Genomic DNA, 24,790 nt, shown 5'->3' with positions numbered 1-24,790 from the left:
TCTTGAAGGCTGTCTGGTAGCGAATGCCTGAGTAAATCAATAAGCAGATAGAAAATGAGCTGTGGTAAAACTAGTGGAGTCGGCCCCTGCTTTCCCAGCTTAAAACTATTTTAAAGAACACATTTCTAAAACTGTGGGAACATGTGGGCAGCTAGTTGGTTTGGAGGGAAAATAAATAGTTCACCTTTAATTGCCTAGACAAACATAGTCATAGAGGCCAACAGTAAATATTATTATTTTGATTTCAGGTTTCGAACAAACAAGAAAACCAAAGTTTGGCGTGATACGTTCCTAGTGGAAAGAGGGTAATTATTGGGGCTGAGAGAGTTCTGGGAAAATCTTCCTGGTGGGCAACTGCACTTTTTTTTAATCGGCAGCAAAGCAATAAATGTTAGGTGCAAACGCACAGATCTAGCTTCCTTCTTTCTGGTAGCTTGGCCCATTTGTTTGCTGCCATTGACACTGCAGTCTATGAAGCTCATTCCTTACCTCAAAGCAGCTTCATCCAGCAATTTTCCAGATCCCATTGTTTTTCTTTCCTTCAGCTTGTCTGTTAATTGCTGCTCTTAGCTGTTTGTCCAATGCCAAGAGGTCTTTGCAAGATCCATAGTCCTGCAGCAACAGCCTCTGACTCATGGTTCATTTTTGATGCCTGAGGTCAACCCCGAAATAATACAAAGCAGTAATAAAAACAGTTGTGCGTCTGAGCACATCCAGAGAACCTCCCTCTCACTGATGAGTTGCCTTAAGCAGCCTGCTCTTCTTGGTAATAGGGAGAGGAGCATCTGCAGTGTGTGTGTGTGTGTGTTGTGTGTGTGTGCGCGCGCATTGTTCCTTTTTGGACATTAAAACGTACATGGGAGCAATAGGCTGCAGCCCTTGACCTATGCACGTTTATTAGAATGCATGAAGGCTCCTTCATAACTCTGGTCAGGCATCCTCCCCTTAGTTGTGTCAGAGTGTGGCCAGAGTGTGGCCAGAGTGTGGTTCTGCTTCCTGAACTCTTTGCATCCCCTTCACTCTCCCATTCCCACAGTGAGTGTGGGGTTGGGGAGGAGTCTGAAGAAGGGCGTTTCAACTGTGCAAGTACAGTAGTGCCTCTGGTTGCGAACGGGATCCATTCCAGAGCCCTGTTTGCAAGCCGTGCAGAATGCAACCTGCGTCTGCGCATGTGCGCGGGTCACGATTCTCCACTTCTGCGCATGCACGTGATGTCATTTTGAGCGTCCACACATGCGTGAGCAGTGAAACCCGGAAGTAACCCGTTCCGTTACTTCCGGGTTGCCGTGGGACGCAACCTGAAAACGCTCAACTTGAAGCGTCTTTAACCCGAGGTATGACTGTATCTCCCATCTCCCGTGATGCAGAATCTTTCACAGGAAAAGGGCTTGTGTGCATGGCAGTCTGTGTAGGGACTCTGCTCAGGTGTTCTAATGAGCATGCATCATTTCAGGGGTGGCATCTTCAGTGCTGCCCTCCCTACTTATATTCTTTTGAGGTGTGTTATATCTGGAAAGGGCTTACCCGGGGCTTCTACACATCTTCTTAATAGTAGAAGGTCTTATGAAAGGGGATAACTTTGGCTGAAACAGAGAAATCCCCAAAGATACAGATGAAAGCCATTTCCAGGTTTTTACCCTGGGCCTGATGAACATCATTCATCACAAGGCACATAGCTCACATAGTTCTCAAAGGTTATCGGACTACCATTCTCATCATCCCTGAACATTTCCCATGCTGGGTGGGGCTGGTGGGAGTTGCAGTACAACAATATCTGGAAAGGTACCACATTGGCTTTTTCTTGTCTTTTTCTTATTTGCTACTGCTACGGGGAAAGCTGGCCTTATTTATTTCACGACATTTTCTGTATTGCTTTATCGTCAGGATACCTGTAAGCAATTTATTCATGTGTGCTGCTTATAAATGCATTAGTGTGCTGCTTCTTTTCTTTTCTTTTATAAAAAAAGTAAATTTCTGCGCAAGAAGGAAGAAGCGAGCAAAAATACCCAGCAATCGAATCACTTGCCCAAATATGAGAGAGTAAAGGAGCTGTGTCAGCAAGCAAGATACCAAACAGCTTGTGAGCAGCCTGGTCAGGTAAGCAAGAGACTATCCCTCCGTTTTTCATTATGTCTCTACTGTGTGTGCCTTCTTGAGAGATTAGGTGAGCACGCAATTTATTAATTTTTTGCAATTACTTTTATATCCTACCTTTCTCCCAAGGAGCTCAAGGCAGTGCGCATATGGTTCTTCCTCTCCATACGAGCCAAATGAAACTTCCAGGTTCTGGCCTCTTAGATCCTGGGAAGCAAATCATATTGAAAATATTGTAGAGTTGGAAGGGACTTCAAAGAGTTATCTAGTCCAATGCAGGAATCACAGCTAAAGAACCCCAGACAGATGGCCACCCAACCTCTGTTTAAAAACCTCCAGTGAAGGAGAGTTCACCATCTTCCAAGGTAGTCCGTTCCTCTGCCAAACAGTTAAAACAAGTGGGAGAGGACTGGTGTCTTCATGTAGATCTGGCACCAGAAGTTGGCACCAGTGGGCAGTTGCCAATAGCCGGAGCCCTCAGGAGGGCCTGTCAACAAACAGACTGCTACCTAAAGCTTCCTGGGCCTGAGGCTTCTCCCAGTGCCAGACACTTGCTGGCTTTTGGCCTGGCTGGCATCCACCCAGAGCAACTCTACATCAGCTCCTCGGAGATTGTGGGAGGAATTCTTTTCAGTGTTAGGTGCCAACAGTAGCCCTGGCTGTCTAGATTGCTGCGTTTGCTGCTGCTACACCTTTCTGCTACCATTGCCGCTGCTGAGGTGCTGAAAGTAAAAAGACCCAAACTGTCACATTCCAGCTGCTGCCACAGGGAGAAACAAGGGGAGACTTGGGATGGTGTCAAGGGCACTGCCAGATGTAACACTGGTGCTGCCTTTAGGCTCAGCTTGTGAATATTTTGGAGATATCTGGTAAGTTGATGCTGGAAACAGGGTGTTAGATGAGATGGGTTCCATTCTCTATAATCAACTGGACAAGGCCTCCTCTCACCCAGCTCCAGAGGAGCCCATTGCTAAATACAGGAAGGCTGTAGAAATCAAATGTATGCCAGTCCTTTTCAGTTTTATGTGAATTCCAAGCTATGGAAAGTATCACTGTGTGGTCTAAAGAGGAGTATTGCCTGAGTCCACACTTAGAACAGCTAAAGGGGTTTCCTTAGATGTTTGGCATTAGCTTTGGAAAAAGCTAGCAATAGTTTTATGTCACTGTTGTTAACGCATTTACTGTTTCTCAAAGCAGCTTTTATGTTAATGACAGATTTCATGTCTATTTTGTTGCTTTGTCCCAAAAGTCGCACAGAGAACCATGAGTTGTACAGTTTTGTACAGATTGCTGCTTTTACTCGAGGAGCATTTAATACTTTAGAGGAAGTTTAGGATGCCGTTTAATGCAGAGTCTCATTTGACGCGCTCTCTGTGCTCCCAAAATAAATAAGTTTTCATTCATATACTGGTAAAGTTCACCTTTATGGGTAGCAATAGAGTACAGTTAAAACACATCAGCAGGTAAAAGCTGGGTTGAAGTATCAAGTGGTTAGCCAGACAGACAGTCCCAAGAATCCACTAAAAGCATTTCATATTATGACACTGTGTATAAACATGACTTTGCTGACATTATTGATTTTTGAAACAACCTTGTAGCATTTACAAAAGCAATTATGGTGCACAGGAAACTTTAATTTAAGTAGGATAATCAAACAAAAGCCCAGACTCTAGGTTGTCTGTGTGTGTATGTAAGTAAATGTAAGGGACAGTGTTTGGGTACAAGGTTGCACATTCTTCCACTATCATTCACAGGACACATGAAATGGTAAGTTGTCTAGTCCATAGAATGAGAGGCAAGTTTAAGGGTGGAAAAAACCCTCTCGTGCTTGCACATCATTTGAGCCTTGGGGAATAACTGGGTTTCTCCTAGGGATTGAGAAGAAATTTAGTCCAGAACACATTTAAAGGTGAAATTATCTAACTTGCACTGCACAAAACAATATATGAACCGAAACACAGCCATACTTCAAAATTCACACTTCTCCAAATTTTGCTGTGTGGTTCTCCATCCAAGTTATGTGTACAAAATAACATAAAGATGCATTCTGTTAGTTAAAATTGCTTTGCAATACTGTGACTATTAGGAGAAATTGCATACAGAAATCTGAAGGGTAGGAGAAATTCACACAAAAATGGCAACACACTTTCAGCTTTGTAAAAAATTGCAAACTGATGTGAAAATGTGCAGAATTAAGATTGGAAAAATGAGGAAGTGAGAGAAATAGAATTTGACAGTCACCCATTTGTCCTTAATTGCCTCACCGAGGCTGAAATTGAGTTGAAAGAGTTGTGCGTATCCAAAATTGGTGTTGGCTTTGGGTTATCTTTAGTCCAGTATACATTAGGCTTTATGTGCGCGCGCGCTTGATTCTGTTGCTTGCTTAGAATCATAGAACTGTAGAGTTGAAACAGACCCTGTGGATCAATTAGTCCAGCCCCCTGCAATTCAGAAATATGCAGCTGGCCCATATGGGGATCAAACTGCTACTTTGGCACTATCAGCACCATACTCTAACCAACTGAGCTTGCCTGCAAGTCACAACACATTTGCCAGACTGCAGTTATTCTGCTTCTTCTGCCCCTTTGTTCTGGGTATTTCAGACTCATCTTATGGCAGCTTTTAAAATTATTGCAACACTGATCTTCAGTGCGACTCAACCATGCACTATTATCAATAGGAGTGGCTTCAATCCTGCAGAATCAGTTTGGCATCTACCCCACCATCACCTTAGAATCATAGAATCATAGAGTTGGAAGAGACCACAAGGGCCATCGAGTCCAACCCCCTGCCAAGCAGGAAACACCATCAGAGCACTCCTGACATGTGGTTGTCAAGCCTCTGCTTAAAGACCTCCAAAGAAGGAGACTCCACCACACTCCTTGGCAGCAAATTCCACTGTCGAACGGCTCTTACTGTCAGGAAGTTCTTCCTAATGTTTAGGTGGAATCTTCTTTCTTGTAGTTTGGATCCATTGCTCTGTGTCCGCTTCTCTGGAGCAGCAGAAAACAACCTTTCTCCCTTCTCTATATGACATCCTTTTATATATTTGAACATGGCTATCATATCACCCCTTAACCTCCTCTTCTCCAGGCTAAACATGCCCTTCCTCCGCCATTATATTTTAATGTGTATTTAAGATTATATTTTTATGTGGTTATGTGCTGTTCTATGTATGCCTGTATATTGATAATAATATCAATGTCTTTCAGCATGAAACTACACATTCCTTATAAATGTCTTTGAAATTTTCGATAATGTTTGCACTGATAAGTACAGTATGCTGGCAAGGATAGCCACAAGCTCTTATAGATATTAAAGAATATATACTCATGATATTACATTATCAATATAATGCACTCATTATATTAAAGAATATAATAAGTGCAGAATAATACTTGCCCCAAGCAGTTTCTATGAAGAATTTCCTCCCTGTAAATGTGTTTTCCCCCCTCAATTGACTAGGAAATAGAAAATTTAATGGGGAAACTGGCATGTAAATGTTATGCCTTCCACCTTGTTCTCAGTTATTTTATGCTACCTTGTAAGTTGATGCATTCCAGTTACCTTTAATGTGACTTAATTAGCTAAAGGTAAACTCTTTCAACTATGCCATCTGGGCATTTGTCCAGCGTTCTGCAGGGGTCATTAGGGATATTTTGGGGACATTCAATGAAAATAAATTGCTTCCCAAAGCAAGAACACACAAAACAAACCATTGTTAGGGAAATTATTTTTAAATGTAGCCCTTGAATCAAGAACATGTTTTACAGTGGTAGCATTTGCAGACCGTTTTTGCACACAAGATATTTTATTTGAGCTAAATCCCTTCATTGTAAATTGGTGATTAAGCTAGAAGCTGGTTTGCTTCTTTATTATTTGTTACATTTCATCTTTCTATTATGTGCTATAATTCTGAAAAGAACACCTAAGTCTGTGATGCCAAACTTGAGCCTTACGCTTCCTTTTGCAGATAAATCTTTGCATTTTTTATTTTTACTAGACCGAATTAAGATTTGATTTGCCTATTATTATTATTATTATTATTATTAAGCCAGCTTCATAGGGTCTGCTTTAAATGTAGCCATATAGGTGCAGGATCCATATGGCGACCTGGTTGAGTGCTGCAAGTATCTTCCCCCACAGTTCTTGTTTTAAACTCCCCCTTATCAAGGCAGCTCGCAACAATAATTAAAAACCCAATGAAAGAATATTGTTGCTTAAAACAGCAACAGCCAGCTATATAAAGCAATAAGATTTCATTCAAGAATGTTTAGAAAAAGTAGGTTTCATACCCAAGCTTGAAGAAAGCTTGTTCCTCCCTCTATATTAATAAATGGCCATTTACACTTCTGTTCCACCCCCCACCCCTCATCTGTACGCAGAATCTTCTTTGTACTGGGTACCTTAGTACTAAGCTGTCATTGATCAAGATCAATATGAATAGTAGCTCCCATTTTCTTTCTCTCACACACACCACACACACACCATTCACTCAAAAATTGGATAAAAGCTGTGAGGAACATTTCACCCTCCAGATGTTGCTGAACTACAACTCCCATCTTTCCCGGCCGTTGGCCATGCTTGCTGGGGCTGATGGGAGTTGTTGTTGAGCAGCATCCAGAAGGTCAACGGAACCTGGCTTATAAGATTCCTTCAAATGTAAAATACATACAGTGGTACCTCGGGTTACAGACGCTTCAGGTTACAGACTCCGCTAACCCAGAAATAGTACCTTGGGTTAAGAACTTTGCTTCAGGATCAGAACAGAAATCGCGCCGAGGTGGTATGAAGTGGTGTCTCAGGTTAAGAACAGTTTCAGGTTAAGAACGGACCTCCAGAACGAATTAAGTACGTAACCAGAGGTACCACTGTATATTCCTACCAAATTCATAGAAACACCTGTCTGAACACGCAGGTTTTTACATGGCTTAAAAATACATATGACGTGGGGGCGGGCATTCCATATCTGGTGCACCAAGTTAGAGAAAGCAGGATCAGAGTTTTTCCTCCGATCTCTGAGCTATTGCAGCACTAAAACCTAGTTTTTCAAGACTTAGGGTGCAACAAAGCCAAAGCTTTGCAAACTTAAATTTCCACTGAAATCCAGTGAATGAGTTCTTCACTCTGGACCGTATTTTTTATGCCTTGGTGATCAACCTTTCCAACATTCTTAAAGCCTAAATTGTCAGCTGCCAGAGTTTCCATAACCTCTAAGCATGCCTACTGTTGAGGCATCTTTTGTAGACTCTGTAATTAATTTCCTCATTACATGAAAGGCTTTAATGGCTGTCTAAAGCTGTCACAGCATATTAAGTAAACAGTGTTCATTTTAAATACTTAAGTGGGACATTTATTGCACTTTAACAACGTTGAATGTAAATCTATATTAATACACATAAAACCAATAAGTGGAGGGCGCCATAATCTGCCTCTTGGGATTTATTGAAAAGTCTTTCCAGAATGGTGTGTGTCGCTGCCAGTTTTCTTGGCAGTTCCTTGAAAAGACTGTCCAGATTCCTTTCAGGTGACTAGATTTGTGGGAATAACTTTTCAGGCATGAATGGAGGAGGCGGCAAATGGAAGGAAGGACCTGGGACAGGGACTTTTTAATTTCTTGCTCCAGGAACTTCAAGTTGGGGACTTCTATTTCCCCATGGAATGGACTTTCCACAGTGATAGCAGTAAGGCATAGCAGGAACGGAGGCTTCTGACTTAAGTTCCTTCCTAGAGGATTGTGGGGAACTAGATAGGTTTGCAGAAGGAAAAGGAAAAACTGAAATGTTGGCTCCACTGTTAGGAATACATTGAGGATGAAACTGTACCCAGCATCAAGTCTTGTTTCCAAAGGCTGCTGTTCTAATCACTTCAGTTGTGGAGTCATCTCGGCTTTGATGTTCCCTGATGACAAGCTGCTTTGGTTTCACTGGCTGAGTCATGTATATGCTGCTATAGCTCTAGTGGCACAAACCTTGGGTTGTATCATGGTTGCAAAAAATGGTCTACATGACCAGGATGCTGAGAGGGGTTTTTGTCAGGACTGCAGAGGAGTAATGTGTATGTGTTTGCCCTTTTACATAATTCCCAAAACTATGTCAAATCTGTAAGAGGGGCTACTTTTGGATTTGCCAGTTCAGTTTTGGATTTTCTGTTCAGCTCATCTCAACATTTATTAAGCTGGATTGAGCTGTTACTGTGCTGTGATTCATAATCAATACTGGAAAATCCTCCAAGGAGCTTAAATTATATTCAGTCTCTATCATCAGGTAGCTTGGATGGCAGACAACATATATTAAATACTTTTGCCTGGTGTTGGGCCACGGAGAGACTTCAGAGATTTCCTCAGTACCAATCATCCCTTTGCCTAGCCAATCCCTGTCTGAGCTGATGGAAGCGGTCTCAGACTTGGAAACAGCTCAGAGCTTTGTAGGTCACCATGACAACCATTGGGCTATCTTAATATGCAACAGGCCCAAGACGTGTCAAGGCAGATTTGGTATTCTGTAACAAATAGGCAGTAGGTGCCCCTGTGCCATTAACTACAATGAACCTGTGGGTGGGCATATATTAGTTATTATCATGGACTGGTTATTGTTGTTGTTGTTGTTGTTGTTTATTAGATTCACAGAGTAGTTCACAGAGTAAAATAGAGGACAGAAACATGAAAATAAGTAAAACAAAACAGCAAAACAATAACTCCCCTTTCCACAGACACATTTAAAAGGCAGCAAAATATAAATCAGCCCAAGGCCTGGTTGAAGAGGAACATTTTTGCCTGGCCCCAGAAATATATAATGAAGGCGCCAGGCGAATCTCCCTGGGGAGAGCATCTCACAAATGGGGAGCCACTACAGAGAAGGCCCATTCTCATGTTATCACCCTCCGTGCCTCATGTGAAGGAGGCACACAAAGAAGTGCCTCAGATGATGACGGTTTATATGGGGAGAGGCAGTCCTTCAGGTACAGTGGTACCTCGGGTTAAGTACTTAATTCGTTCCGTAGGTCCGTTCTTAACCTGAAACTGTTCTTAACCTGAAGCACCACTTTAGCTAATAGGGCCTCCTGCTGCCGCCACGCCGCCAGAGCACGATTTCGGTTCTTATTCTGAAGCAAAGTTCTTAACCTGAGGTACTATTTCTGGGTTATCGGGAGTCTGTAACCTGAAGCGTATGTAGCCTGAAGCGTATGTAACCTGAGGTACCACTGTATTGTGGTCCTGAGCCATTTAAGGCATTATAGGTCAAAACCAACACTTTGAATTGGGCCCGGAAACTGATTGGCAGCCAGTACAGACAGGCTAGGATCGCTGTCTGGTGGATGTGGACATTACTGTGGCAGAGGATGAATTATTTTTACACCGGTAAGTGCAACCACATCAATGCTGAACAGAAGAGGGGACTTGTATAAATATCAAGGAATTAAATTGTGGCCAAAGACCCTTTGGGTAACAGGAGAGAAATCAGTGGCAATTTTCTCAGGTGAAATCTATTTCCCTGGGCCAGGTGTGGGGAACCTGTGGCCCTCCATATGTTGTTGACTTACAATTCCCATCAGCTCCAGCAAGCCCATGGCCAGTGGCAGAGATTATTGGAATTGTAGCTCAGCAACATCTGGTGGGCCAAAGGTTCCCTAGGTGGACATCATTACATTTCCCTTCCAAAACATTCCAAGCATTTTTCCTGCTTCAGGACTGTGTTTTGAAGCTTAGGGCATAACGGATGTTAAACAAGTGGGAGGGTTTTTCATAATCCTGAAAGCTATGACTGGTTCAAAGAAATGAGGATGGTCAAGGATTTCTCTCAGCTGGCAACAGGTGACTGGCTAGCTGTGTCTGTGAAGAAGAGCCATCAGGGTTAGTGATCAAAGAACCCACAGCAGTAAAGGCAGGAAGCGAAGCTGATCTGTATAATCACCTAAAGGAGAAGCACACAGCAACGAGGGCAGGAAGCACTGGTGACTGATGCAGCTATCATTTTGGGAAGCTTCCTAACTTGAGAAAAAATGGTGGCTCAAAGAGACATGGTGAGGCATTGCCCTCTGATACAACCCCCTCCCTGTCCCATCAATGTTGATAAAGTGTGGCACCCTGTGCTCAGCCACACAGTACCTTGTTTTTAACCAGGTCTCATTCGTGCTTATTAGTGATGGAATCTTTTGCCTTGAGTCGAGGGTAAACCATATCATCCCTTGCTTTTAGTAATTTTCCATTTCTGGTTATATCCATTTAGGCTGCAGTCCTATACTCACTTATTTGGGAGTTTACCCTGTTGGATGCAGTGGGACATAACGTCTGAGTAGACATGGAAAGCACTTCACGCTTTAATCTGTTTTGGCATCTAGCACGCCCATGTTTAAGTGAAACCCTCTGCAGTTGGCTGGGCGACATAGATAGGTCAGTTGTAAACATAGCAAACTGTCTGTTGTAGCTTACTGATCTCTGTAGATCGAGCCTATGCTTATCCAGAAGTAGCCGATCCAACAGATTGCATGCTAGTACTCTTCTTGTCTTCCTCTGTCACCACCCCTGGTCTGTATGCGATGTGTGTGTGGCTTTGCTCCAGCTGCATATGGGATCAAACGGAGGACCCTGATATTGCAGGTCACCTGAATGGGCTTTTAACTTCCATTAGGAGCAATTAGCAGCTGTTCTTGATATTCTGTGATCTAGCAAGGAAAGCTGGACTTCAGCAGACGTGGAAGTGCTCCAGATCTATTTCCACTCACAAACTATTGTTTTCAGTGCATGAAAAGTGCTGTTTTATGCAACAGCAGATCAGGCTTAACTACTACTTTGTGGCTTTTTGGAAAACTTCCTTCTCGAGGACTGCATTATCTTTCTTCATTAGCCCATTGGGAAACTTGCAGTTTGTGGTAGATTAGCTGGGATGTTTTAAAGCCTGCACATTCATAAAAATTAAAAGCAGTAATAATTTTTCAGAGCGTGAGCCCAAAAGTCAGATTATCTAAGGTCTTCAGTCATATGCAACTTCCATTTAACCTGTCCACATAGTGCAGCAAGTAATAGGAAAAAAGAGAACCATATAAGTGCAGAAAAGAAGGGGCTTGTGCCTGTCCTTGAGGAGTTGTGCAGACTCTGACTAGAGGAGAAGTTGCAATGATGTGCTCTGATTGGTTGCACAGTGCATGGGATTGCAGAGAGAAACCTTAGTGCAACTTCTTGTTGCCCTGCACCAGTGTGCTTCTGAAAGGGAGTCCTCTGAAGGTTTCTTGGCTGTGTCAGTGAGTGAAAATACGAGTTGAGTGTAATGGGAGACACTGGATGGAACAGTTCAGACACAGCTGGCATGGTGGGTGGTGGGATATGGAGCCACCGTCCTAATGGTGGGATCAGTTAACTGGGATGGTGTGGGGTAGGGGCAGCAGTGAGGTTGAGGCTGCAGGGCCATACCAGTGACCATCACTGGCCCCCATTATTCCCCGTCACCACACCATCCAAGTGAGAAGCAGAGGCTGCTTTTTTTGCCCAGCTACTCCTAGTATAGTTGATCTGTATGGTTTATATATTTCCCATTGCTGCAGTGGTGTAATTCAGGGGTCAGCAAACTTTTTCAGCAGGGGGGCGGTCCACTGTCCCTCAGACCTTGTAGGGGGCTGGACTATATTTCTTTGGGGGCGGGGAGAACGAATTCCTATGCCCCACAAATAACCCAGAGATGCATTTTAAATAAAAGGGCACATTCTACTCATGTAAAAACACGCTGATTCCTGGACCGTCTGCGGGCTGGATTTAGAAGGCGATTGGGCCAGATCCGGCCCCCGGGCCTTAGTTTGCCTACCCATGGTGTAATTCATTTGCATGTTATGCAAACACAGGTTTACCTGGAGTGTAAGGTAATATTTTGCAAGAATGCAAAAATAAACTATTGACCACAAGGAAGGCATTGCCTGTTGTACTTCTCAAAATAAAAATGGAGGTTTGGAGAGATAAATTTAAGCAGCCCGTTCGTTGTCTTTTCCCTGCAGAAGTGGCAGTGCATCGAAGATGCGTCTGGCAAACTCCGCATTCACAAATGCAAAGCGTCCAGTGACATCCTTGCTATCAGAAAGAGAACGCGAAGCATTCACTCCCGGGGATACAGCAGCAAAGAAAATGACTGCGACTGCGGAGAAGCTGATTACCGGAGCAGTAGGACTCAAAGAAAAAATCAAAGAGCTTTTATGAGAAACCCCGGAATACAAAGTAGGTGACAGTATATTGAAGGCTTTCAGAAAGGTCAGAGACTTTAATTTGCTCCAGGTTTAGGCACCACACATCTTCCATCTGGGGAAACAAATCCTGCAAGTTCACTGTGGACTGAAAAAAATTATGCCACTTAATATAAATCACTGTGGGCGGCATCTGGTAGAGTACATTGCATTCAAAAAGTATGCGCATTGACTTTGGTAGTGTGCTCTAAGTATGACTTAGTCAGATATCACCTTGTGTGATTATTTGATCTAATAAACTAATAACTGTAAGTATTAGTCACAAACTTCATTCAGCTCTGGCAGGGCCAGCCCTACCACTAGACACAGTGAGGTGGTCACCTCAGGCAATAGATGCTGTGTGACGTCCGCATCAGATCCCCCTGGCCGCTTGTACAGAGCTATTCCCACCTTCCTCATCCAGTGCACTGGTGGAACGGCTTCTCACTGGCCTGGACTGCCTGTCCATCTTTCCTAATTGCCTTCTTCCAGTGTTTCACAGACTGTGCTATTGAGAGAGGGCCCTGGCAGATCAAGCAGGTTCAGACGCAACCAGTCACGCAACAGGCACAATTTGTTGCTTTGCTCAAGAGACATGTGCTGGTACCTCTGCTTCTGACTTTCAGCATTCGTTAAAGCAGGCAGTGAGTAGGAGACAGGCGGAGCAGTAAGCAACCAATGACACGGGGTTGGAGCTATAGTCTGCCACATATATTGCTCTGAGCCCTCTGAGTCTAGAAAGTTGGTGCCATTATACTTCGGGAATTCTAAGAAAATTTGTAATCGGCTTCCATCACTGCCGAAGGCTTCCAGTGAACAACAGGGCTTCCAGTAAGGCTGCATTTAGATGTGCATTGTTTTGGCAGTGAGCTTGATGTGGAAACCTACCATAATTCTGGCAACCCTACAGTCTTCACCTCCGGTTTGGGAGGGCAGGGTGCGTTAGAGTAGGAGGTGAATTTTTACAGCACTTACTGGCTGGCTCTTTCATCGGTCACAAAACCACCCACCCCTTCAGAGAAGATTTTGAAGTGTGGTAAAGAAATAATAAGATAATAAGATTGGATTCACTATGCAAGGTGGCTCAGGTGGGGCAAACAAGGCCGCTCACCTGAAGCATAAATTAGGAAGGGGCAACTAATCAGCTTTCAGGCCAAAGCCAACCAGGTAAGCAAGTTAAACCATAGAAGTAAATGTGGAGAAAGTACTATTTATCCCAAAGAGATTCCCACTCCCATCAGCTCATGACTACAAACATTTTTTTCTTGAATTATTGCATTTGTAAGTGCTGTACATGGTTCTCCCTGCCGCCCGCCATTTATCCTCACCTTGACCTACCTCACTACCCCATTTGTGAGGTAGGTCAAGGTGAGAGTTGGTGTCTATCTCAGGAATCTTCATAGTCAAGTGAGCTTTAGGTCTCCAAATCCTAATCCAACTCTAACCACCACACTACTACGAATTCTGTCTGCTCTCAGTTTAATGGAGCTTTGTGTTTCTAGACTATTTTAAACAACATCGGTGAGCTTAGCCAGGTTTAAATAGTACTTAAATATTTGTATCTGAAGAAAAAGTTATTAGTGTAGCTCAAATTAGTGTAGTTCTAGTACATTTCTATAAAGGCTAGACAATCTTGTGAAATATACCCAAATAGATGTTCTGTATTCTTGTCCTACTGAGCAGCGATTTCTCATCTAGATGTATATATTTACTGAATGCATCCTTAATCCAAACTGCCTGCTGTCTTACACTTTTTTTTACAAGATAAAAAGCTATGCTTTCTGCTGGGCAGAAAACATCTAGAACAAACTATTTAGATCAACCTGGCAATGACAGTATTATCACTCAGCTCATCACTTTTTCCCAGCCCTAAATGCAGTTTAAATTGTTCAGCCATCTGTACACAAATTATTTGTCCCTGTTGTACTTTAATGCATCCAGATTCCTGTTAAAGCGAAATTCCTAGCTAGCTAGTTTCCAACACATGTTTCTGCAGTGCCCTCCAGTGGACTCCAATGTGAACTACTTATCAAGTTGAATCTAGTGCACATTTCTTATATTGGGGAGACAGACAAGGTACTATTTCCAGTAATCTACAAAGTGGCAATTCACTATGGTGGCTATGTAACCAACCAGAAAACCTGTATTTTCCTACCAGGTGGAGTAGAGCATTTCTCAACATAGCTACACTTGATGTGGGGTGGGCCAAGGAAGCGGCAGAGGGGTGGCAAAATGAAAACCTCACCTGACCAGAACATCACAGGCCTTGCTCACAATTACAGTGACCTCCATGTGAACATCTCATAAATCAGAGAAAGATAACCTGTTGTCCTATGAGTGTTGTTGAGCTCTACTGCCCCCCTGCCATCATCCCTGACCATTGATCATGCTGGCTGCAGCTAATGGGAGCTGGAGTCCAGCAACACCTGGTGGGTTTCAGGTTTCCCATCGCTGTCTTAAAAGGACAATTTTTGTGCAAGATTATGCTGGTAATCCTCCCCGCTCCTAGGGACTTCTCTTGTCTGACTCTGACAAATGGAACAGAATGAGAATGCAAATTGGGCTGTAGCAGTTCAGATTTTGGGAGAGGAAATGACATTGCCCTAATGCTTCTCGATTAAAATTAAAATCTCTCCAAGAATAGTGTCACAGTCCATTGTGCTGTGTAGAGCAGACCCGGGCAGAGCAATTTTTGAAAATTGCCTTGGGAAGGTTTTTTTGCCCTGGAAAGTTAGGTCCCATTTTATTTAAAGAAATGGAGTGTTCAGTGCAGGGCTAGGTAGGGTCATGTCTGTTGCATTGATTGTTTGGACCAAAGAGCTTTGTAGTGAAAATCATAATGAATGTACAATTCCCCTCTCCCCAGTTACTCTGTATCAGTCCCCGGGTTTTGGTTCCTTCCCCTCTTTATAAAGAGTGCACCGTGAGTAGTTGTCTAATTGACACTTCTGTGTTCTTTTACCAATGTAGAATACAAACCACGGTTTGTTCACACACGCCAGACTCGTTCCCTGTCTGTGGAATTTGAAGGGGAAATATATGATATAAACCTTGAGGAGGAAGAACTGCATATCCTCCAACCCAAAAGCATTGTTAAGCGGCATGGAGGTTACAGTGAAGAGGAGGAGGGTCAATCGGAAGATACCGCTGGTGGTGACAAAGCGATGTTAGCCGATGGAACCAACGCAGTCGGCCAGCCAGACTCTGTCCGAGTGACTCATAAGTAAGAATGCTTTTGCCACAGCTGACTACGGTGAAGTCAGAGGAGCCACGTACATGAGCAGAGATACATTGGGACTGATGGATGGATAAGGGAGATAGTGGGTTAAGGGTAGTGAGTCTAGGAGCGGATGCTAGACTGGTGACTGGGAGTGGCCACCGAGACCATATAACAACAGTCCTGAAAGACCTACATTGGCTCCCAGTACTTTTCCGAGCACAATTCAAAGTGTTGGTGCTGACCTTTAAAGCCCTAAACGGCCTCGGTCCAGTATACCTGAAGGAGCGTCTCCACCCCCATCATTCAGCCCAGACACTGAGGTCCAGCTCTGAGGGCCTTCTGGCAGTTTCCTTACTGCGATAAGTGAAGTTGCAGGGAACCAGGCAGAGGGGCTTCTTGGTAGTGGCGCCCGCCCTGTGAACGCCCTCCCATGAGATGTCAAGGAAATAAACAACTATCTGACTTTTAGAAGACATCTGAAGGCAGCCCTGTTTAGGGAAGTTTTTAATGTTTGATGTTTTATCATGTTTTTAATATTTTGTTGGGAGCCACCCAGAGTGGCTGGGGAAATCCAGCTAGATGGGTGGGGTATAAATTATCATCATCATTATCATTATTATAAAGGTAAGGGCAAGGAAGTTGTGATTAATGTGGAAACTAGTCTGATTATTATTTATTAAATCCTATTGGGGAGAGCATTCCTCAGACGCTGAGCCAACACAGAATAGGCCCATTCTCCAAAGCTGTTGCCACCCTCCAAACCTCTCAATAATACCTGAAGATGTAAAAAGGTCTTTAGTAACTGGCAAACAGAGCCAGGCAGGAAGGAATCAGCTACACTTCACAGTGGAAGCTGTTCCATCATGTGCCTGTAGCCATTGAGGAGGATCCAACCAAGCTGTGTCCTTCCGCCCTGGGGAGGAAGCAGAGCAAGTACTTGCCCACTTTGATTCTTACGAGATGCTGGAGCTACCGTAGTAAAAATAATTTATAGTATTTTCTTTACTCTGTGGATTCAGAGGATTTAGGCTGCATGTACCCAAGATCTCTCTCCCCCAAACATCACCCCTATTTTCTTTTATCCATTTTTCCACTTAAAGGTGTTTTATTCTTCCGAATGACTCTATTCACTGTGAGAGGGAACTATACCAATCAGCCAGAGCCTGGAAAGACCACAAAGCCTACATTGACAAAGAGGTTTGAAGTCATTTTCCTTTATTAACCACCTGTGCTGGTATCTTACCAAAATGCAAATCTCACAAAATATACCAGTGGGTGAAGGATCGCAATCAGAACTGGGCGATTTAGGTTCAAATCTCTGCTTGGCCACAAACATGGGGTGGCTGTGTTTGGCATAATGCTAAACCACAGTTTAGTGCTAAACCACAGTTTAGCATTACACGAATGAGCCTCCTCTTCTGAGATCTTCCCCCATGGCTGGCAACCATGAGAAAATCAGAAGCAATTGCTTCTGTTTTCAAATAACCACGGTTAATGTGAACCTGGACAAACTGTGATTAGTCTCAACTATGGTTTTAAGGCAGAAATAGCTGGTGTGATGCCTTCCAGATGTTGGATTACAACTCCCATCATCCATGACCATTAGCCATGCTGGCTGGGACTGATGGGAGGAGTGAGCCACCAAATTATGGAAAGTAGCATGTTGACTCCTACTTTAGGGAAACATGCCATCTTTAAACCATGGTATCTGATTCTGGCTCATGTCTCTAAACCACAGTTAAGATGAGCCACAATTCTAGGTTTGCACACAGCAGCAAGCTTTGTGACTCCTTCAGGGGATGAGGAGAGGAATGTGTGTGAGGCTGACATGGGCACAGAAAACCAAACCCTAGTTCACTATGATATTAGCATAATATCACTATGTGGACTTGAACAAATAATTATTTCTTGGTGTCAGTTCACCAAGTGGTAAAAAGCGGCTATCATTGTAGATGCAATGTGTGAGATTTATCAAACGATGAATAGTAAAATAGTAATAAGACCACTGGCAATACTCAGTGTCTGTTAGTAGCAATGTTTTGCTGCACTGATAAGTATTGAATGAAATTCTTACAAAACCTGCAACTAACTTTGCAGATTGAGGCTCTCCAAGATAAAATTAAGAATTTAAGAGAAGTGAGAGGACATCTAAAAAGACGAAAACCTGAGGACTGTGATTGTAGCAAAAAAAGGTAAGGGCATTTCTTTTTCTCATCTGCATAATTCCAGGTGGAAAATCAATGTATATGGGGGAACAGATAATAACTCCCAAGGTTTAGTTTTCTGGTTAAAATGGGATAAAGCATAAAGAAAGCAGTCATACATTTTGGCCAAACTTCAGGCATGTTTTCATCTAGTTCTTCTTGAAATGCTTCTTCTATGGAGTGCCACACAGAACAGTAATGTGCATTTCTGAAATAAATTTTAAATAAGTGAACCTACTGGAGTTTTTGAAGCAAAATTTTGGACTATATAGTAGCTGAGTATTTCGTTTGGTTAAGGTTAAAATTGATTGTTTCATGGCCTTTGGGTAAAGAATACACTGCAATCTTTTACATTATATATAAAGATATAAAGAGTTTGAACATTTTTTTACCAACAGTTATATTTATTTAAAAGCTGGTGGGGTAATCTCTGTACAAATATTTAAGGAATGAAACTAATAGCCACACTTCCATTTTTAAGTGCTGGTTTTCAGCGAAGCCTCATTTTGTCATAATATTTCCTTACAGCTATTACAATAAAGAAAAGGGGGTTAAAGGTCAAGAAAAGCTTAAGACAAGTCACCTTCATCCATTCAAGTAAGCCCCTCTTTCTTTTTTTATTGATATGAAGCTATGTATTATTGTTTGTTAATATTATTTATATTTGTGTACATCATTGGCTGTTTGGCTATAAGATTGCCTGTGCAAAGTCATTTTTAGCTGTATGGTACAGATATGTAATTTCTTGACCATATAAACTCCCGCTTTGCACAGCCCTGATACAAATAACTCTGGTGTGTGCTATCTGCATGTAAATTAGTGCATGTAGCAAGAACATTTAAGCATTACTCTCTGCCATATGAGTCACAGCTCAGGGAAGAGGATTTCGGCAGCAAGCACAGGTGGGAGGTGACCTTTGAAATCAGTCCTGAAACAATCCACTTCTTCCCTCCAGCTGCTAAGCATGTTGATTTGCTTATAGGAGAACTCCAATCTATTGTAGGTGCTTGATGAAAACTGTTAGCATTAAGCCTTGGTTTATGAAATATTCTTGAATCTGACTAGGGAAGCTGCCCAAGAGGTAGATGGTAAACTTCAGCTCTTCAAAGAGAACCGGAGGAGAAGGAAAGAAAGGAAAGGGAAAAAGCGCCAGAAAAAAGGAGACGAGTGCAGCCTTCCTGGACTCACTTGTTTTACGCATGATAACAACCATTGGCAGACTGCACCATTCTGGAACTGTGAGAACCACTTTCATTTCTGGGGTTCGGGGGTCGGTGTGAGCTCTTGCAGCATTGGGAGATTTATATATACTCTTGTGTTTTTTGGATTATTTATTTTAAATACAACTGGAATTGAATTTAAATTGTATTTAAAACTGGGTTTTAACGAGTTTAATATTTTTAAAGGGGTTTTCCCTTAAATTAATGCCAAAAATGAAATAGAAATTGGAATACAGGCACATTCAAATTTCTGATGAGGTTATGGGACCACAGAGCATGCACAATAGTTGTTGTTATTATAGGATTCTGGTGTCCTGGAGATACCACTTTCTGTCTCATCTGAATCATTCATTGAGCCCACCTGGGTGATAGCTTACACCACTTTTAAGTTGTTTACCTTACCTGCTTGTGTTCCGTAATTCGACTTGTTCTCACATTATGAACCTGCCCAGTAGAATCGCTCCTGAATGGTTCTAGGTGTAGCCAGACCAATTCTCTGATAACTTACTCAAGAAGTCCTTTAATCTGGCCAATGGGGAGCAGTCTAAATGGATCGAGGGACCTATATATACCTATGCATGTGACCCAGAGCTTCCTCTTTCGGCTTGTGCATCAGAACACCCGCCCACCTCTCCCTATATTTAGGGCATTTTGCGATTGAGCTTGCTATGCCGTCATGTGTTGTTTGTCGTTGGGACAGGGGCACGGCAGGAATTTTGCCCACTTGGCTGATTGGCTGGTGCCATTTGGGTTTCGCCTGCTGTGTAGCAAATTGTCACAACTTGCAAGGTTGCGGATAGGGATGGGAGAACGGTCTCGCCATCCCTATGTGAAGGGTATTCCGTTAAAGGAATCCAGGTACTCAACTTGGTTTGGTCAACCCCTAAGAGGGGGTTGTGCCCGTGCCTGAGTCCAGGGGAGCATCTGGGGAGTGAACACAGTCTGCTCCCGGGCTTTCCACCTACCTCAGGTGTTCACCCTTGGCTGACCTATGATAGAGCTCTGAGTCAGTGCTATCTGCAAGGGTGCAGGGAGCTAGTCGAACCAGAGCCTATGCAACCACTCACTTTCTGTAATCAATAAAGTTGTGGCCTAAATTCTGCCAAAAACCAAAACTAAAATTTGAGTCAAATGTGTGTTTATTTAGGGGGAGGTCTCTGGGTCCATTTTCCTTTAACGCATGAAAGACTGCATCCAGAGAGATGGTATGCACCTTGCACTAGGCATAATTTTGTTGTTGGCATCCATCTGTCTCGGGAGACAATGGAGGAGTGCGCCTTTGGGGCTGAAGTCAAGCTGTTGGAAGGTTGCAGCATCTGCTGTGGCTGTAGAGACCAATCCGGGAGCGATGTGTTTTGTTGCAGCTGGGGCAGATGAAGGCGTCTGGTTGGGTTGCTTCAGGTGTACCATGGCGTTTTCTTCTCTCTCTGCTCCTCCCAGCAGTCATTCCTCCTCTGGTCACTGCTAATTGCCTTTCCTGGATTGAATATGTGCTTCCTTAATACTGATTAAGGTTTTTTTCCCCCCTTTCCCCAACAGTGGGATCGTTTTGTGCTTGTACAAGCTCAAACAACAACACTTACTGGTGCTTACGAACACTAAATGAAACACATAACTTCCTCTTCTGTGAGTTTGCTACAGGATTCCTGGAGTATTTTGACATGAACACAGACCCCTACCAGGTAAATGTGTGTTTAATGTCTGCCCCTCCCATTACGCTTCATTTAAGCTCCATCTTTGTTGTCTTTTCGGCACCTCTTTAAAGGCCTTCAATTCTCAGCAAGCCTTTTAAGTGGAGATCCTTATCCCAGTTTCCATCTGTAGTGGATTAAAAAGTCGTTTTTATTGTTAATTACTTTGGGATGTTTCATGGGAAAATGAAACTCTCCCAGCCCTATCTAGAGATGCTGGGGTTTGAATCTGGGACCTGCTGCGTGCAAAGCTGCATGCTTTTACCACTGAGCTATGGTGGTTCCCTAAAGCTCGGCTTACATGTAGGCGTATAGACTTCAGTCATTTGAGTATTGCACCCTTTGCAGTTGCAGACACTCATAACATTTCTTTTCCCCCTTTCCCCTCCCACCTGTGTCTAGCTGACAAATACAGTACACACTGTAGAAAGAGGCACCTTGAACCAGCTACACATACAGCTAATGGAGCTACGAAGTTGTCAAGGTTATAAGCAGTGCAATCCAAGACCCAAGGGGCTTGACACAGGTAATAACAAATGATGCTTAACTCTGGGTTGTTAATGTTGTTTCTGTCCCTGCACCCTTAATGACTACAAGGAATGGTTAAAGTGGTCTGTGAAACGCCTAGAGAAAGAATGATTTTAAGCATAATCAGAATGGGGTATTTACAATATGTTTAGCCATTTAGACATGATTTGCAGCTGAAGAATATATGACACCTCGCTGTACACAGATATTACAGGAAAACTGCATAATAATTACAAAAGCAGGCAGAGTTAATTGCATTATTTACCATGCTGCATGTATACATGATTTCTTCTTCTTGTAAGCCTGACATCTCCCCTGCCCCCTCAATGCAAGGAGCCAGCCTGGGAAATGTGAAGCAATAATGAAGAAGGCATTGCCTTTGAACATTGCAAACTTACTCCCTCTTCTCTGAATAACTCCACTTGCCCTCCAAAACACATCTGGAAAAGTTTATTCTATGCAGCCTTGTGCTCAAATACTTCTTTTCACTGTACCAATTAACTGCTGTATTAGGACATGAAGTTTTGAGTCCTTAAAGGGTGTGTGTGTGTTCATTTTATGCATCTTCTCCATTGTCACTCAAAATATTAGTAGAAACCAATCTTACAGCCCTCTTTTCACCAGGTATTCCCTTGGGCCTGAGAGAAGGCCTGAGGTCACCATCTGCTTTTATATCTACTTGTCCAATACTTATATTGGGTTGCCAATAGAACAAATGAGAATTTGTCCTGGGATTGGGCCCACCAAGGGGCATCAAACCCCACTGAGAAAGTACATAGCTGTGTCCCCTGTGTTTAGCTCTCCAGTTTCCCTGGAAAAATAAGGAATTATATTACTCTTCTGTAATCTGAAGCCTGTAAAGTGATTAGGGGTTGTGGGCCGTGTTCCAGGGAAATCTTTCTCTAAAATTTTGCAAAAATAATAATAATTCCTGTTACCAATATGCGGTTCCTCAGGGTTCAGTTTAATCCTCTATGCTGTTTAACATCTACATGAAACAGCTGAGTGCGGTTATCTGGAGTTTTGGAGTATGTTGTCAGCAATATCCCAATGACACACAGCTCTACTTCTCCTTTACATCTGCAGGTAAGGCCAGTAGATGTGCTGGACCATTGTCTTGCCTCAGTAATGGACTGGACGAGAGCCAACAAACTGAAGCTCAGTCCAGTTACTAAGGCACTGTTAAGTGGGTGGTTTTCTAGACTGGGTGGATGAGAGGTTGCCTGCTCTTAATGGGGTTACACTCCCTCTGAATGAGCAGGTATGTAGCTTGGGGGTACTCCTGGATCCTTTGCTGTCACTTTGAGGCTCAGGTGGCCTCAGTGGCACAGAATGCCTTCCGTCAGCTCAGCTGTGCCCCTGTCTAGACAGGGATTGCTTATGTCGTCTATGCACTGGTAACCTCTAGGTTAGGTTATTGCAACACATTATACGCAGGGCTGCCTCTGAAGACAGTTCAGATGGTACAGAATTCAGCAGTTAGGTTGCTCACCGGGGCAAGACAGTTTGAACATATTGCACCAATCCTGACCTGACTGCACTGGCTGCCAATTACTTTCCAAATGTTGGTTTTGAAGTATAAATCATTAAATCGCTCAGGATTGCAATACCTCAAGGACTGCCTCTCTCCATATGAACCCACCCGGACTCTGCAATTATCACCTGAGACACTTCTTTGTGTGCCTCCTCCACAAGAGGTCTGGAGGGTGGCAACGTGAGAATGGGTTTTTTCTTTGGTGGCTTCCCATTTGTGGAACGTTTCTCTATAACCAGGCCTTTGGCTGATTAAAATTCTATGGCCTTTTAAATGTGTTTGTGGGAGTGGGTTATTGCTTTGTTATTGCTTTATTATGCATTTTGTGTTCTCATTTTGTATTTTTGTTGTTGTGAACCGCCCTTTTATCTTCAGAAGAATGGCGACATAAAAATTTAATTAATAAAATAATAATAATATGTAACATTTCCCTTTTCTTACAATTTTATCACTTTTTCTATTTTTTGATTTATTTAGTACACTCCCTACCAGGTATCTTTGTTGGACTGTCGCTTTACCTAATTATAACACGATAAATTTCTTTTTAGGAGGTAGATGCTGTGCATGGAAAGCTACATTATGAATGATTTTTACCAAATCTAAACACTAACAAAAGTTACTCTTGTATTTTCCTATATCAGGAAATAAAGATGGAGGAAGCTATGATCCACACAGGTATCCACACTTTATTATTCTCCTCAGCAGCTTCTTTCCAAATAATTGCATGACCTGGTCCATTTCGACTAATGCCTGTATCCCGCACATTGCGTAGCTTTTGCTGCATGCAAGCGCTAATGATGTTCTGCACCTGGCCACTGGTTTTTACATCTTCCACTGCACATTTAACTTTGCTCACACTGAGACTTCATGCGGCTCATTTTACATTAGTCCTGCTTTAGGAAATTCACTCATCATCCTTGTACGGGGGGCTGGGGGTGAGTGGAAGGCACGGCATAGTTCTCTGGAAGTACTGTATGTTGTTTCATGTGACAATAGCATCGCTCGTGTTCATAGATGCACATGGGGGGAATGAGACTGCACCCACTGGTCCCACAACATCTACATATTTAGCAAACGTATGGAAGGCATTTCATGCATGTGCAGACATATCTGCAGAAGGCGTCTTCATGCAATTAGGAACCTTGGGACAAGGAGTCTCACCTATACATAAGTGTCAGGCCCAGAGTCAGGCAAAAGCTGGGGCCGCCAGGAATGGCAGCAGTTGCTGGCATCACTTTACACCATTAAGCAAATTGCATACAGCCACTCACCACTTCTGTCCCAAGAATACGGTGCTTGAGTATAAATATATATATATATATAAGTAAAAAGGAACCCCTCACTGCTGCCTGGCACACTTACTTGGGGACACCCCCAGGGTGGTGGTCTGGAGGTCAGTGACCACCAGAATATTTCACCTGCCATCAGCCTTGTGCATGAATGCTGAACACATGGACACCAAGGGCACAACCAGTGGGTGCAATCTTGCCCCCTCTCAAGCCATTCGGTTTATACAAAGGGGAGTTCATTCAAATCTTTTGTCACTTTTTTAAAATCTATGCCATTCAAATCTTGATTGTTTATAATGACTGAACTGGAAGTAGAAGAGAAAAAGCAAAGTGGGATTCAAAAGCGATGTTTATTGATCCAACAAGTTTTGGATATCATAGGGTAAGAAAAGAAGAAACAGCACATCTAAATGTTGGATATTTGTTTCTCTAAATTTCCATGAAGATGGTCCAAATACATTGGGTCAATATTTTATCTCTTTTGATTATGCCAGTAACTTTTTGCTTCTACTTGCCATTCTTTCTTGAGGTTCCCATTTCTGATGCATTTTTCAATGATGGAAGCATTTTTGTTGTTGTTATTTTGGTCTTTTCAGAATGTTTCATTATAAATACACTTATCTTCTTGCTATCGTCAGCAGCAACGAAGCTGATACGGCAATTAAAAATACTTCAGCTCTGCATGTCATATCCCGTACAATTGCATAATTGTTGACTTTTAACTCCCCTTATGAATTGGTATTTTGTAAAGTTATGAGTATGTAGGTACTGGCTTTCAAGATTTGGACCTTGATCAGGATGTTC

At 42.8% G+C, this 24,790-nt stretch overlaps 1 protein-coding gene across 12 annotated transcripts in view; it reads left to right on the top strand.

Moving 5' to 3' along the window:
• SULF1 (sulfatase 1) overlaps positions 1 to 24,790 on the top strand; it is a 116,330-nt gene that overhangs the window by 85,843 nt on the left and 5,697 nt on the right. For 7 of the 12 annotated variants that reach the window (XM_083450992.1, XM_083450991.1, XM_083450984.1 and 4 more), the window contains 10 exons: positions 249 to 305; positions 1,968 to 2,097; positions 12,079 to 12,295; positions 15,271 to 15,523; positions 16,621 to 16,717; positions 17,618 to 17,712; positions 18,253 to 18,321; positions 18,790 to 18,962; positions 20,484 to 20,626; positions 21,038 to 21,161. In XM_083450992.1, coding sequence (XP_083307118.1) covers positions 249 to 305; positions 1,968 to 2,097; positions 12,079 to 12,295; positions 15,271 to 15,523; positions 16,621 to 16,717; positions 17,618 to 17,712; positions 18,253 to 18,321; positions 18,790 to 18,962; positions 20,484 to 20,626; positions 21,038 to 21,161 — 1,358 coding nt within the window. Of the gene's footprint in view, positions 1 to 248; positions 306 to 1,967; positions 2,098 to 12,078; positions 12,296 to 15,270; positions 15,524 to 16,620; positions 16,718 to 17,617; positions 17,713 to 18,252; positions 18,322 to 18,789; positions 18,963 to 20,483; positions 20,627 to 21,037; positions 21,162 to 23,338; positions 23,373 to 24,790 lie in introns of all 12 variants that reach the window. The other 5 variants (XM_083450986.1, XM_083450994.1, XM_083450985.1 and 2 more) reach the window with 1 other exon arrangement.

This window comes from Podarcis tiliguerta (assembly GCF_965153285.1).
Source record: "Podarcis tiliguerta genome assembly, chromosome: 7".
NCBI lineage: Eukaryota > Metazoa > Chordata > Lepidosauria > Squamata > Lacertidae > Podarcis > Podarcis tiliguerta.
This window is presented reverse-complemented; position numbering and strand designations above follow the sequence as displayed.